Below are 14,634 nucleotides of genomic sequence, written 5' to 3' on the forward strand. Positions count from 1 at the left end.
GCACAGGCTTGATGTCCCTCATGGCCTCCTCCTGTGTGTGCGTCCCTTGTAAGGGAATTCATATTAATAAGCTTTACATGAGGTATGAGGAAAATACTTCGAATTGTTCATGCATCACAACTGTAAAATTAGTAACTTAACCCTTAGCACAGCTTATCAAATCAAGTCGAGTAATTAGTGTACGTCCTCCCCCCCCCCCCCATTCATGACCTATTAACATGCCAGCACGGTGTGCCAAAACGAATACTGATCAGTGGTGAAAGACAAGACGAATAGGCTTGTGGGATGAGCCGATACATAACACTCTTCTATGACCCTGCCACGGACCTGCCCCCTGGATTTCTGAGTGGTGGGCAAAGTTTACAAGTGTGCCATGATCTCCAGCTCTTGGCCCCCTGACGAGCACCATCTTGGGATGAGGAGACGAGGAAAGGTGCCAAGGGCCAGTGGATACATACATGCTAAAGGTGTCTGCTTCAAAACCACCCTTTCCAAAGAAAAATGCTTCTCCGGTCTTACCAGAGATATTTACAGGACAAGACGGACACAAGGTTTCCTCCTTCAAGTGCTGTCATCCGTAAAATGACCCTTAAAGAGTAATAAACTTTCGTTTGGCCTGTTTAGTGCTCCCGTCTGAGCAACATCATCCATGATGTTGGGTAACCCAGGTTGAAAAAGCCCACATTCTTTTACGGCCGCAATTATTCCCACATTCTTGTGGGGTTGGCTGGGGGTGGGGGGAAGGGAAGCTTGACCCAAGTCTTTCACGAACTGGCTGGCCAGGTCTGATGTTCAACTAAAGTTAGGGCACAAATTTATAATTTGGCTTTGGTGTCGGTGATAGCTCACCTACTCTGCACGAAGGACACCATTGGATCTTTAACGTCCAACAAGTAATGGCAGCAGACAGGACTCTCATTTAACGTCCACCCAAGGGATGGCACACACAATGCCGAATCGCCCTGCCTGTGAAACACTGGGATGACAGTTTATAGCTGTGTCAGGATTTGAAACCAGGCCAGACCGCTTATAGTTGAGTGTGCGTACCTCTCGACCAGTGTTTCTCAAGGTGGGGCGTAGCAATATTTTGGTGGGGCATGAGAATTCAGAATTAATGAATCAATATATGATCGCTTTCATAGCGTTGCACTTTCAAATTTTCAACTGACAAAAATGACAAAACTGAAACTGACAAAATTGGTTCCTCAAATCAAACAAATCTGCAGCCAGCATCAAGGGCAGGGCTCCCATTGAAGTGAGTAGCAATTGAATAAAATTTGCAATAAAGTTTTAATAAAGCCTTTTGAATACATATGTAGTGTATACTGCAGTGTCTCCAATCATGGTGGGGTGTACGATTTTTTTGAAAATCAGTGGGGCGTGGGACAAAAAAGGTTGAGAAACACTGATCTAGACCATCCTGCCACCCCTGGTTGACCCACGTTTAAATATCACATACAGTATGTATATATATATATATATATATATATATATATATATATATATATATATATATATATATACATATACATACACACAAATATGTATATATTGTCGATGTTTTAAATTGTCTATGAATATCATTGAAATTCATGCAAAAGTACAGTGATGTCTCCTGGTATTTGTCCAACATGTGATGTACATATCAGCTCCTCCATGACCTTTAGATTACCGTACAATTCAAACTGATGAACAATTCCATCCAAGTCGTGTCTGCGAAGCATGATGTCGACTGCATTATGCAGATTCTGGCCACGGGACAACTGTTTCGACGTCCACAGTAGAAGACAGACCCAAGGTTTCGTTTGACAAACCCATGAGACCACCGGCAAAGGTGCGACTACCACGTTCGAATCAGACCACTGGAAGTGAAACGGGTATGACCCTCAACTTGTTTTAATGCAACAAATTCTTGACATCGAATCATGCTTATTTTAATTCCCTGTATTTCTAATTTGCTGGAGTTACATCCAATCATTCAAATATTAAAATAAAAAATAAATTGTGTGTGTCGGCCGTGAACAGCTCAGTTAGTTGAACAGCTAAAGCCTTACCGCTCCACCAAACATGGCTTCCATTTCCATGGCCATTCATTGCACGGTTACGTCGTCCCATCATAAAGATACCAGGGTAGTGTTCACAAGAAGACACCTTTGGACTGGTACAACGGACAAATCCTAAATGTCCCGGATCAAACCCATTCTCACCTTTACTTGAGGAAAACAGAATTTAAGGTACAAATGATGAATCTTCAATGGAAGGTTGGAGATCATATTCAGACATTCGATGATTTTTTTTTCAAAATGACAATTCTTATGAAATCATCCAACCAAGTCATCAAGAGCAAAAACAAAGGAGATGTAAAACCCTGAGAGCGACGGGCTTACACCATGTCCGCACCAATGCACCGCTTGCGGAAAGGTGTCAAGCGCTTTGGAGTTTGGACAGAAGTTGCCACAATAAAGTCCAAACAGGTAAACCAACACCACCACTCTGTTTCTCCACGTCAGAGATAAATGGAGGTTTAAGGTTTAGGTGAGATTTGTGGAACTTTTCATCAGCTGACTCTTGGTAAAAGTCATGGGGTAAAAATTGCATTGTTTAGGGCCCCGTTCCTGCAAATTCCCCACAATTGCCACAACGATTCCATCATAAGAAAGCTGCATCTCAACTGTCCTCCACGTCGAAACAAAACAGAGGTAACTACACATGATAAAGGGTACAAGTACAAAACCGTGCCTTCAGCACAGTGGGACCACACACGTGACCTACATCGATGCATGTTGAGCATGTCCCAGGGGCCTATCAATCTGAGTCAATTTACACTTTGTTCTAAAGAAAGCATCATATCCCTTCCTGCTGCGCGTCACATTGACCTTCGACCCGTACATTTAATTTTTGGAACCATGTACAACTGATGAACAAAAGCAGGAAAGGGGTGAGGAGAGGGTGGATAATGGGGGTGGATAAGTACTCGGGGTGGTTAAGGAGGAGGGAAATAATAACTGGGGTAGTAGATAAGGCCTGGGGGTGGATAAGGACTAGGGACTGGTCCTGGATAGGGAATGGCGGGGCGGAGGGGGGGAGGAATAGGGACTGCGGATTGATGAGGAGGGATGGATGGGGAGTGGATGGATGAGGACTGGGGATGGATGAGGACATGGTGAATGAGGACTGGGGATGGATGAGAACTGGGGATGGATGAGGACTGTGCGTGCATAAACACCAGGGTAGACAGAAAGGGGTGGTTAAGGAGACAATAAAGAGCGAAAGTGAGACAACAGAAAGGAAGAAAAAGGGGAAGACAAAACAAGGGATGTTGAAGAGGGGTGGAGGGGGGGAAGGGGATGGGAAGGGTGGAAGGATAGGGGTGGAGGGGGGGGGGAAGGAGATGGGAAGGATGGAAGGATAGAGGTGGGATAGGTAATGCCATTTTACATTTTTTCACAACTTTATTCCGACCATATCTGAATGATTTCTCTCCCATAGACATTCAGACAACCCGTAACAGCAAGTCGAACTTCAAATATAAACAGCTTGTATTTAACGTTTTAAATCTTGCTATCAGGATATTCCAGTATACAAAAGGCCGAAAACACGTTTGACTTGACAAACACGCACCTCAAAACAGTATGATTGTTACACAAAGCAGCTCGGGTACACTGAACATCTCGTGAATGTGCTCCTCGGAGGATCCACAACTAAATATCTGATGTACATGTGTGAGCAGCATCCGCCAACACACACCGACCAAGGTGGAGTTGACTTGGTGTGCAGTACACAAGTGTATCCCCAAAGCCTGCATAATCCGAGCCGCAAGCAAAGCATTCATCTGTGTTCTGAGCTTTGATCCATAATATAAAATCCGGATCATTCCAAACATTTCCCTGCATGGACCAACATAACAGCAGGTAGACTGTGAGGAACAAACCATTGCACCATGCACCTAACGGTGGAATGATCACACCCGTTACCCCCTACCCCTCCACCTCGACCCCCCCAATGTGAAACATGCAACGAGTCATGCTTGCAGGTGGAAGTCTGCATCGCATTTTCTGCCTGTGACAGTCGGCCACTCTAGGTTTGATGGAAGCCACTCATTAGAGGGCAAAGTGCAGACAGAACCAGTGGCACTGTGGAATGGCTAAGCTCGGTGGCCACGCGAGCAGGACAATGAAATGCGTGATTCTATTAAGCAGCAACAATAACTCAGGTGGGATGTTGTTAACTGTTCTTGTATTGTATTGAAAAGTACATTTAAGATGGAGACACAATCACCTGGCCTACATGGAAACAAATCTATTCCCATTTCTCTCATATTTCACTCGGTATCTCAAGTTGAATATCAGCTCATCCTCACTCTTCACTTCTGTATTTTTTGTCGTTGTATCTACTTCTTCCAAAGCTCCCCACTATCACCCCCACCCCACCCGACCTCAATCCATCTACTTTTTGTGTTCAACCAGTGCTGCCAAATTCCACAGGCCACAAAGCCGTGTTTGAACATGCCAGCTGCCTCAGCACCTCGAAAGCGCAATACAGCCACCGACTTTCCTCCGTCACCTCGATTCCTGGCCAAGCAACTGGCTGAAGAGTGAAAAGACAAATTGGTGAATGGGTAGAGGGGGTGCCTGGCCATGAGAAGAATGCAGACAGAGAGTGGCCATGAGAAGAATGCAGACAGAGTGTTGCCTTACTATATGTTTGCTTACACAATGATCTGACACTGCCCAAAGTACATTTGAGGCTCGTGTAGGGTGTGTAAGGCCTGAAAAGCCAGTTGAGCAGGAGTCCTGCTGAGTTAGGTGTGAGGACCTATAACCGAATAGGGGATAGCACCATCTGGCAAAAGCAACACACACACACAACCAAAGCTTAGAACACAGAACCACCTGCTTCTCACCTAAGCGGCATCTACGCACATGGTAAGCCATGTGTACAAGGAGGCAATAGGAAAATGCTTAAAGACATCTGGAACCCAGCAGGCGTTTGTTGGCTGCTCAGAATCAGCTCGGCAGCAACGGTCCTATCACATGTTGTAGTGCTTGCTTTTTTCATGAACATTTCAACGACCATCCAGGAGCCCAATGTCCATCATGCAAGATGGCGGATAAATGATAAAGAGGCGACCCCAAGACCTTTGCATACTCAACTGATTCTGTTGTCGTTTTTAACTAACGTGGATTCTTGGAAACAAGAAACAACGATACACATGGACAGCCAACTTGATCCATCCTCCAATGTTGTGTCCCCATCAAATTTCATATATATATGGACATGGTAGAAGGCCAAAATCTTTATATTGTTTAAGACACTCTGAGACATTTCAAGTTCACATGATTGCAGATGGGACAGGTGGATTAGCATCCCTTTGAATGATGGTGCAGTCTGGATACAATACGGTACCTATGACTGACATGAGAAGCATTGTATGTTTGGAAAGGACTTCAGCACAGATCCAAAATGAGCTCACTATGACTAATGAGTCAATACATATCGCATACCTGTTCCTTTTCAGTCCCGGCCGATTCTAATAGTCACTGCTTATTGATGTAATTGCATCCTTCAGTGTTACACATTCACCTTTATTCCCACCATATCAACAATGCAGCCAGAAAAAAATGGCAGTCAAAAGACATTCGTATGGCAAGCTGGCGTCAGCTCGCTGTGCAGTCTACAGACAAGAGTGGACACAAAGGCAGCTAGCAGGCAGCCGAGCCGCAAACACATACCTCTGCTATCTGCCTCTTAAAACATGACACGGCAGTTGTTTTGTCTTCTTTCGTGTGCAGAGCAAAGAGACCGGGGGAGTAGAAGCGAGTTTCAGAACGAGAATGTCAACACCAAATATTTTCCACGGCAGGCATGGGCAGGGTGGATTTGCTTCCAAGCGGAAGGGTGAGACTGGCAATAACATGGAGATGTTGCATTCTGGAAAGGCCCGGAGGAGTCTGAGTCCCGGCCGAACTGCAATGCGCATGATACGGCACGCGATACTTTCAGAGTCCAGTATCTACCATCTCGTCCTCCACGTTCATGTTGCAAAAACAAAAGCTGTTCCTTTAAAGTAGGGTCAAGTGTGTTTTACAAATCTTCATCTTTTTACTATTGCAAAAAGTTATTGCTGTAAAGGGAAAAGGTGGGATGGAAACGAAAAGTCTACATCGGGGCCCTGGCCCCCAAACCAGCGTGACGCCCAAAAAGCAAAGCATCTTTAACTTGCCCTGCTTTTCAAGGAGATAAACGGAACATATCTTTACATTATGTAACTGGGGCTTACTTACTCTCTTACTGTATGCTACTTCAAAGTGAAGATGTGGCAGCGATTACGCAAGCTCTTAACCACCAGTCTCGTCGAGCTACAATAACGTGTGAGCTCATAAGCTCTATTAGTAGAAGAAGGAAGAGTCAGCAACTGGGCAGCAAATTCCAAATGCACAGGTGCATTCTGGGAATATAATCACAGGTCCTTCAAAGATCCCACAACAAATGCAATTGCTTGCAGAACTTAAATGACGATATTAAATCAGCAAAAATAAAAACAAAAATTTTGCAAACTTGAGAAAGTTTCAATTTCCCAACATCCCATATTGAACTCATTCCACAGGCAAGATTAATCGTCTGTGGAAGGAGAGCCGTCAGTTGATAACCGCACAAATAGCATCGCCATCTTTTGAAGACATATGATAACATTGAGGAAAGACAGCTCGCATGAAAAAAGGACACACCATTTCAACAGCTCAACAACACAGGTTGCAATCCTATACAGTCCTAGTGGTGAAACACACCATGCCCCCCTTTTCCACCACCCTCACCCCAAATAACATCATTCCTTGCGAGATCATTGGTTAGATTAATTAACCCGAGGAGGTCCTTCTCTGTGATGCAAGGAGTTCCAGGATCCGAATCCATCTCCGAAATTGACCACCCAAAGGGCTCATTATTAGGACAATGCTGGCTTTGACGCCACAAATCCTCAACAACGATGTGCAATTGATTCTGACGAGATGATTTGAACCACATGCCAGAGAAACAATAGAACTGTGACGACCGTATAAATTATTAGAATGCAATTGCTCAGCAGTTAACTTGTTTTGGCTGCGATATTGACTACACTGAATCAACCGTGACACGAACGACCCACTATAAGTCCTCATTTTAAAGCTCTGCACCCAATTCTTTCTCGAATCAAAAGCAAAGCAAAACTCAATGGTAGAACGCTGGCCCCGGAACATTCTTGGTGAAATCAGATCCAACAGGAATCACCAGCTGGTTTTTTGCATTGGCCGGAGGCGCCGTACTATGGAGTGTGCCGTCTTTTTTGAAGGGAACGTTAAGTTGGCTGTCCTCCACAATGGGGTCGTCAAAAGATCGAGAGCCACCCGTTGCGATATTAGGAGGTCGCACCAGAATTATGGCCAAGTACTCCCATGCACGTCGAGTGGAGGCTTGACCCTCTTTGCTCTATGTGGGACTGTTTTTTGCAGAATGCAACCCAACGTCACGACAGTCACAATCTTGCAGCGAAAGATCAAATCGGATGAAAGTTGTCCATCACGCACATGATGTATCAAGTGGTATCATGTCTTGCCATAACAACCAAGTCTTGGTCTTCCCCCACTCTACACCGACACAAACCCAGAATCGCCCCAAGGGCATACAGTGTTAATAGAAGGGAGAGTGGGAGTGCTGTCCTTGTGCATTTCAAGCCGTACAACAGAGGAGTTGGTTAAAAGGCACTATATTCTCATCATGGACCACCTGAGGCCGACATCATACAGGGAGTCAGCTTATGGATAATACAATAAAATCCACTTGAAGTCATCATGTGTGAGAAAGAAAGCTTCTAAAACTTTCCATTCCGTATGAAGGACCAGTTCTTACACGTTGCACGGAGAGCTTTGAAGCCATTTTCAGGAGTCACATGAGCACAGCGTAAAAACTGCAAGCTTACCGTACGTGTGTGTGGAGAGAGCGGGCTGTGGGACAGGTATGGCGCTGTGAGGTCTGGAAGAACAAGGAACGGGTAGCCAGAATATATGTGCCCTTTGGGTAGGCCTCCCTCCATCTTGATGCCTGTGGAGCACAAGATCAAAGGTTGGAGATGAAATTAGCCGTTGCGATTAGCGAAGGCAGGCAGCGATCAGAAGACATCATAAACATAGACATGGATATCAATGCAGTTTTACTTACCAAGGATCAGAGAAGAGCAAGATAAACAAATATAGAGAGAGGGGAGCAGTCTTATTTATTAGGTATGCGTGAGGGGGTGGTGAAAATGAGAAAGGGGAGAGAAGCCGAGGTGATAGGAAAAAGCAAGGGTAGAAGAGTGTGAAAGGAACGGAGATAGATGGGAAAGGAGGTTTCGAGCAAAGATACGAGAAAGGTGAAGGAAAGGACAGGACATGTGTAGAGCATACATGGAGGGTAAAGGGATGGTGGAGAGAGGTTAAAATCCAATAACAATCAACAAAGGAAAAATAATAACAATGAAACGCAGCAAAACAGCTCGAATTTTGTGACGAACGCACGATTTGCAATTCACAATGATTCGTAAGCGAAGGATGAAATTTGTTTCACTAGTGTATTTCGATCATGCATACATTAAAAATAATCAAAAAACGACGTAGTTGTATGTAATGATGTAGTTGGACATCTCCATGGTGTTGTCATGGAAACAAAGCATCCATATCTAGTCCCTTATAATCTTTTTCGTTTTTTTCTTACATGAATTGACGGCTGATAGAAAGCAAGGTTCAGTTGTCACAAGTATCGTCATTCTGATCTAGCTTTAGTTGTTGAGATCGCAGCGCTTGTATGAGCATGCATGATGGGAGTGTGGGTGCACCCTCGTGTGTGTATGAGTGCGTGTGTGCGTGCACCAACACACTAAGCCAGAGACGTCAGACTGTGCCAGCCAGTATTGTCTGGGTGGGTAACCACGACAGCTGGGTGGAGTAGTCCTCACCTTGGTCTGGCTGCTCCTTGGCATTCTCCCTGGTGTAGTTCTCAGCCTGCCTGTTTCGTGTTGGTCCAACCTGTGGGCCGGCAGCACCACTTACAAAACAACACCCACAGGTGGGTCTCGCACGTGAAGCACACGTGGGTCTCACACATTGGGCACACACCAATCTTTCATGTTCGGCCTACACTGCTCTTTTGCTTCAGGTACACATCGGTCTCTCATGTTGGGTAGCAGTTTGGGGGTGGAAAGGAGGGGGGGTGGTCGCTCTGGCACCGTTTTGGGGATGGAGTGGAAGCAACACATGCTGGGCGCCGTTTTAGGAGGGGGGGAAGACTCATGGTGGGCACCGTTTTAGGGGGGGGGGGGAAAGACTCATGGTGGGCACCGTTTAGGGGATGGGGAGAGATGACTCATGCTGGCCCTCATTTTAGGGTTTCCACCAGAAAATATTTTCCTTTAACTTCATACAATACAACCTCAGATGGAGTTTGTAATACATGAGTGAAGTTTGAAGACATTTTGATGGACCTACACCTCCCAAACCTTCATGCTCAGTTCATCACCGGGACACAAACTTTATCCCCATAAAACTCCATCATTCCCACCATCACCTGTGAGTTTGATGCACACTCCAGTCTCACTCAAAGTGCTTCATCTCCACTCACCCGCCCTCCCAAGTCTATGCTCAGATACCCACTGCCTCCCCCTTTCCCCACAAAGATGGATCTAGGAATATAAATTAGAATGACAAACGAAACTCAGAAATGAAACAGATTGCAGGTATTGCAGAACACCGTTCGCATGACACGCATGTTGGAAACGAGCACGGTACCTGTCTGGCCGGCTCTTCTTCAGACTCGTTAACCAGCGATGACTTCAGGTCGTCCAGGTCCCTCTCGGTGGCCGCCCGGCCGGCAGGTCTCTCCTCCTGCTCACCCTCGTCCTTAAACGCGATCATTTCGTCATTGGCGCCCAGATCGTCGGGCCCAGAGCCGGGGAGCTGCGGCATCCTGGGTAGGGGAAGCGGGACTGGTTGCACCCGGGGTCTGGGTCGGAGGTGGGATCGCGGGGAGCTAGCGTCGCGCTGTGCCCTCAATGCGTCTCTTCCTCGGCCTGGGCTATGGCCGAGGCGGCCTAGGCGCGTAGCGAGCGGGCGATGGGCACGCAGGAGCGCCGTACCTGGGCCGTGCGGGAGGGCTGTGCGGAGCACGAAGCAGCGACATCAAAGAAGCACCGTGCTCTGATTGACATGCACCACGGTAGCAGGGAGGGGATTGTTTGGTCGGGAGGCGGCTACGGGATCGAAAGGGGGCTGGACCGGGACCGGACCGGGGCCGATTCGGGCCAAGAGTACGCACGTGATGGTATCGGCTCACCTGGCCGTAGGTTCTCTCCACGACCCTCCAAACTCCTTGGCTCACGTTTACCAAGCGCTCGAGCGAAGGCACTCGTCCACAGCTAGAACTTTCCCCCTTTATGATTAGGATTTAAAACCCTATAGCGTGTATGCCCCTCCCACTCGGCGCAACGCACAACTTTAAGGGCGCACGCTCACAGCCCGTCGCGCACCGTTCCCCTTGATTGCATGAACCCGCTCGTCTGGCTCTTCCTTAGAGCCCAAGTTACGCGCCTGCGAGGTCTTGCCCCGCAATAGCTGCTGAAACAACATCCCCAGTGCTTTCGGGTACCGCCATGATGTCCCATCTGTATCGCTTATTGAGCTCGCTTTGTACATCACGCAGACTGTATTGAGAGTGCGTTCTGAGTGTGGTTTCCCCGTTCTGAGTGTGGTTCCCCCGCTCTGAGTGTGGTTTCCCCGTTCTGAGTGTGGTTTCCCCGTTCTGAGTGTGGTTTCCCCGTTCTGAGTGTGGTTTCCCCGTTCTGAGTGTGGTTTCCCCGTTCTGAGTGTGGTTTCCCCGTTCTGAGTGTGGTTTCCCCGTTCTGAGTGTGGTTTCCCCGTTCTGAGTGTGGTTTCCCCGTTCTGAGTGTGGTTTCCCCGTTCTGAGTGTGGTTTCCCCGTTCTGAGTGTGGTTTCCCCGTTCTGAGTGTGGTTTCCCGTTCTGAGTGTGGTTTCCCCGTTCTGAGTGTGGTTTCCCCGTTCTGAGTGTGGTTTCCCCGTTCTGAGTGTGGTTTCCCCGTTCTGAGTGTGGTTTCCCCGTTCTGAGTGTGGTTTCCCCGTTCTGAGTGTGGTTTCCCCGTTCTGAGTGTGGTTTCCCCGTTCTGAGTGTGGTTTCCCCGTTCTGATAGTGGTTTCCCCGTTCTGATAGTGGTTTCCCCGTTCTGATAGTGGTTTCCCCGTTCTGAGTGTGGTTTCCCCATTCTGAGTGTGGTTTCCCCATTCTGAGTGTGGTTTCCCCGTTCTGAGTGTGGTTTCCCCGTTCTGAGTGTGGTTGGTCAAGTTTTATTTACGTTTTAAGTCTGTCACGAATGGTCACAGTTTGAATGTGGTACAAATCACAAATGGTCACGTTTTGAGTTTGGTATAAATCACCAATGGTCACGTTTTGAGTTTATTATAAATCACAAATGGTCACATTTTGAGTTTGGTATAAATCACCAATGGTCACGTTTTGAGTTTGGTATAAATACCAATGGTCACGTTTTGATTGTGGAATAAATCACCAATGGACACGTTTTGATTTTGGAATAAATCACGAATGGTCACGTTTTGAGTGTGGTATAAATCACGAATGGTCACGTTTTAATTGTGGTATAAATCACGAATGGTCACGTTTTGAGTGTGGTATAAATCACGAATGGTCACGTTTTAATTGTGGTATAAATCACCAATGGTCACGTTTTAATTGTGGTATAAATCACCAATGGTCACGTTTTGAGTTTGGTATAAATCACCAATGGTCACGTTTTGATTGTGGAATAAATCACCAATGGACACGTTTTGATTTTGGAATAAATCACGAATGGTCACGTTTTGAGTGTGGTATAAATCACGAATGGTCACGTTTTAATTGTGGTATAAATCACGAATGGTCACGTTTTGAGTGTGGTATAAATCACGAATGGTCACGTTTTAATTGTGGTATAAATCACGAATGGTCACGTTTTGAGTTTGGTATAAATCATGAATGGTCACGTTTTGAGTGTGGAATAAATCACGAATGGTCACGTTTTAATTGTGGTATAAATCACGAATGGTCACGTTTTGATTTTGGAATAAATCACGAATGGTCACGTTTTGAGTGTGGTATAAATCACGAATGGTCACGTTTTAATTGTGGTATAAATCACGAATGGTCACGTTTTGAGTTTGGTATAAATCATGAATGGTCACGTTTTGAGTGTGGAATAAATCACGAATGGTCACGTTTTAATTGTGGTATAAATCACGAATGGTCACGTTTTGATTTTGGTATAAATCATGAATGGTCACGTTTTGATTTTGGAATAAATCATGAATGGTCACGTTTTTATTGAGGTATAAGTCACGAATGGTCACGTTTTGATTTTGGAATAAATCATGAATGGTCACGTTTTGAGTGTGGAATAAATCACGAATGGTCACGTTTTTATTGAGGTATAAGTCACGAATGGTCACGTTTTGATTTTGGAATAAATCAAGAATGGTCACGTTTTGAGTGTGGAATAAATCACGAATGGTCACGTTTTTATTGTGGTACAAGTCACGAATGGTCACGTTTTTATTGAGGTATAAGTCACGAATGGTCACGTTTTGATTTTGGAATAAATCATGAATGGTCACGTTTTGAGTGTGGAATAAATCACGAATGGTCACGTTTTTATTGAGGTATAAATCACCAATGGTCACGTTTTGATTTTGGAATAAATCATGAATGGTCACGTTTTGAGTGTGGAATAAATCACGAATGGTCACGTTTTTATTGAGGTATAAATCACCAATGGTCACGTTTTGATTTTGGAATAAATCAAGAATGGTCACGTTTTTATTGTGGTATAAGTCACGAATGGTCACGTGTTGAGTTTGGTATAAATCACGAATGGTCACAGTTTGAATGTGGTATAAATCACGAATGGTCACGTTTTGAGTTTGGTATAAATCACGAATGGTCACGTTTTGAGTTTGGTATAAATCACGAATGGTCACGTTTTGAGTTTGTTATAAGTCACGAATGGTCACGTTTTGAGTTTGGTATAAGTCATGAATGGTCACGTTTTGAGTTTGGTATAAGTCATGAATGGTCACGTTTTGAGTTTGGTATAAGTCACGAATGGTCACGTTTTGAGTTTGGTATAAGTCACGAATTGTCACGTTTTGAGTTTGGTATAAGTCATGAATGGTCACGTTTTGAGTTTGGCATAAGTCACAAATGGTCACGTTTTGAGTGTGGTATAAATAACGAATTGTCACGTTTTGATTTTGGAATAAATCACGAATGGTCACGTTTTTATTGTGGTATAAGTCACGAATGGTCACGTTTTGAGTTTGGTATAAGTCACGAATGGTCACGTTTTGAGTTTGGTATAAGTCACGAATGGTCACGTTTTGAGTGTGGTATAAATAACGAATGGTCACGTTTTGAGTGTGGTATAAATAACGAATGGTCATGTTTTGAGTGTGGTATAAATCACGAATGGTCACGTTTTGAGTGTGGTATAAATCACGAATGGTCACGTTTTGAGTGTGGAATAAATAACGAATGGTCACGTTTTGAGTGTGATATAAATCACGAATGGTCACGTTTTGAGTGTGGTATAAATCACGAATGGTCACGTTTTGAGTGTGGTATAAATCACGAATGGTCACGTTTTGAGTTTGGAATAAATCAGGAATGGTCACGTTTTGAGTTTGGTATAAGTCACGAATGGTCACGTTTTGAGTTTGGTATAAGTCATGAATGGTCACGTTTTGAGTTTGGTATAAGTCATGAATGGTCACGTCTTGAGTTTGGTATAAGTCACGAATGGTCACGTTTTGAGTTTGGTATAAGTCACGAATTGTCACGTTTTGAGTTTGGTATAAGTCATGAATGGTCACGTTTTGAGTTTGGCATAAGTCACAAATGGTCACGTTTTGAGTGTGGTATAAATAACGAATTGTCACGTTTTGATTTTGGAATAAATCACGAATGGTCATGTTTTTATTGTGGTATAAGTCACGAATGGTCACGTTTTGAGTTTGGTATAAATAACGAATTGTCACGTTTTGATTTTGGAATAAATCACGAATGGTCATGTTTTTATTGTGGTATAAGTCACAAATGGTCACGTTTTGAGTGTGGTATAAATAACGAATTGTCACGTTTTGATTTTGGAAGAAATCACGAATGGTCATGTTTTTATTGTGGTATAAGTCACGAATGGTCACGTGTTGAGTTTGGTATAAATCACGAATGGTCACAGTTTGAATGTGGTATAAATCACGAATGGTCACGTTTTGAGTTTGGTATAAATCACGAATGGTCACGTTTTGAGTTTGGTGTAAATCACGAATAGTCACGTTTTGAGTTTGTTATAAGTCACTTAATGGTCACGTTTTGAGTTTGGTATAAGTCATGAATGGTCACCTTTTGAGTTTGGTATAAGTAATGAATGGTCACGCTTTGAGTTTGGTATAAGTCACGAATGGTGACGATTTCAGTTTGGTATAAGTTACGAATTGTCACGTTTTGAGTTTGGTATAAGTCATGAGTGGTCAAGTTTTGAGTTTGACATAAGTCGCAAATGGTCAC

The 14,634-nt window shown here is 44.6% G+C and overlaps 1 protein-coding gene across 10 annotated transcripts in view; it reads right to left on the minus strand.

The window, feature by feature from the left end:
* Window positions 1-10,809, minus strand: part of LOC147026882 (transcription factor 7-like 2) — a 167,268-nt gene extending 156,459 nt beyond the window's left edge. For 2 of the 10 annotated variants that reach the window (XM_085882769.1, XM_085882775.1), the window contains exons 1-3: window positions 9,798-10,799; window positions 8,969-9,038; window positions 7,955-8,076 (exon numbers count right to left, since the gene is read on the minus strand). In XM_085882769.1, the coding sequence (XP_085738895.1) occupies window positions 7,955-8,076; window positions 8,969-9,038; window positions 9,798-9,974 (369 nt within the window). In that variant the 5' untranslated portion in view covers window positions 9,975-10,799. Of the gene's footprint in view, window positions 1-7,954; window positions 8,077-8,968; window positions 9,039-9,797 lie in introns of all 10 variants that reach the window. The other 8 variants (XM_085882773.1, XM_085882774.1, XM_085882764.1 and 5 more) reach the window with 7 other exon arrangements.
* Between the last annotated feature and the right edge of the window lie 3,825 nt (window positions 10,810-14,634).

This window comes from Eptatretus burgeri, chromosome 5 (assembly GCF_056783735.1).
Source record: "Eptatretus burgeri isolate ZD-2024b chromosome 5, Ebu_testis_v1, whole genome shotgun sequence".
NCBI classification, from domain to species: domain Eukaryota; kingdom Metazoa; phylum Chordata; class Myxini; order Myxiniformes; family Myxinidae; genus Eptatretus; species Eptatretus burgeri.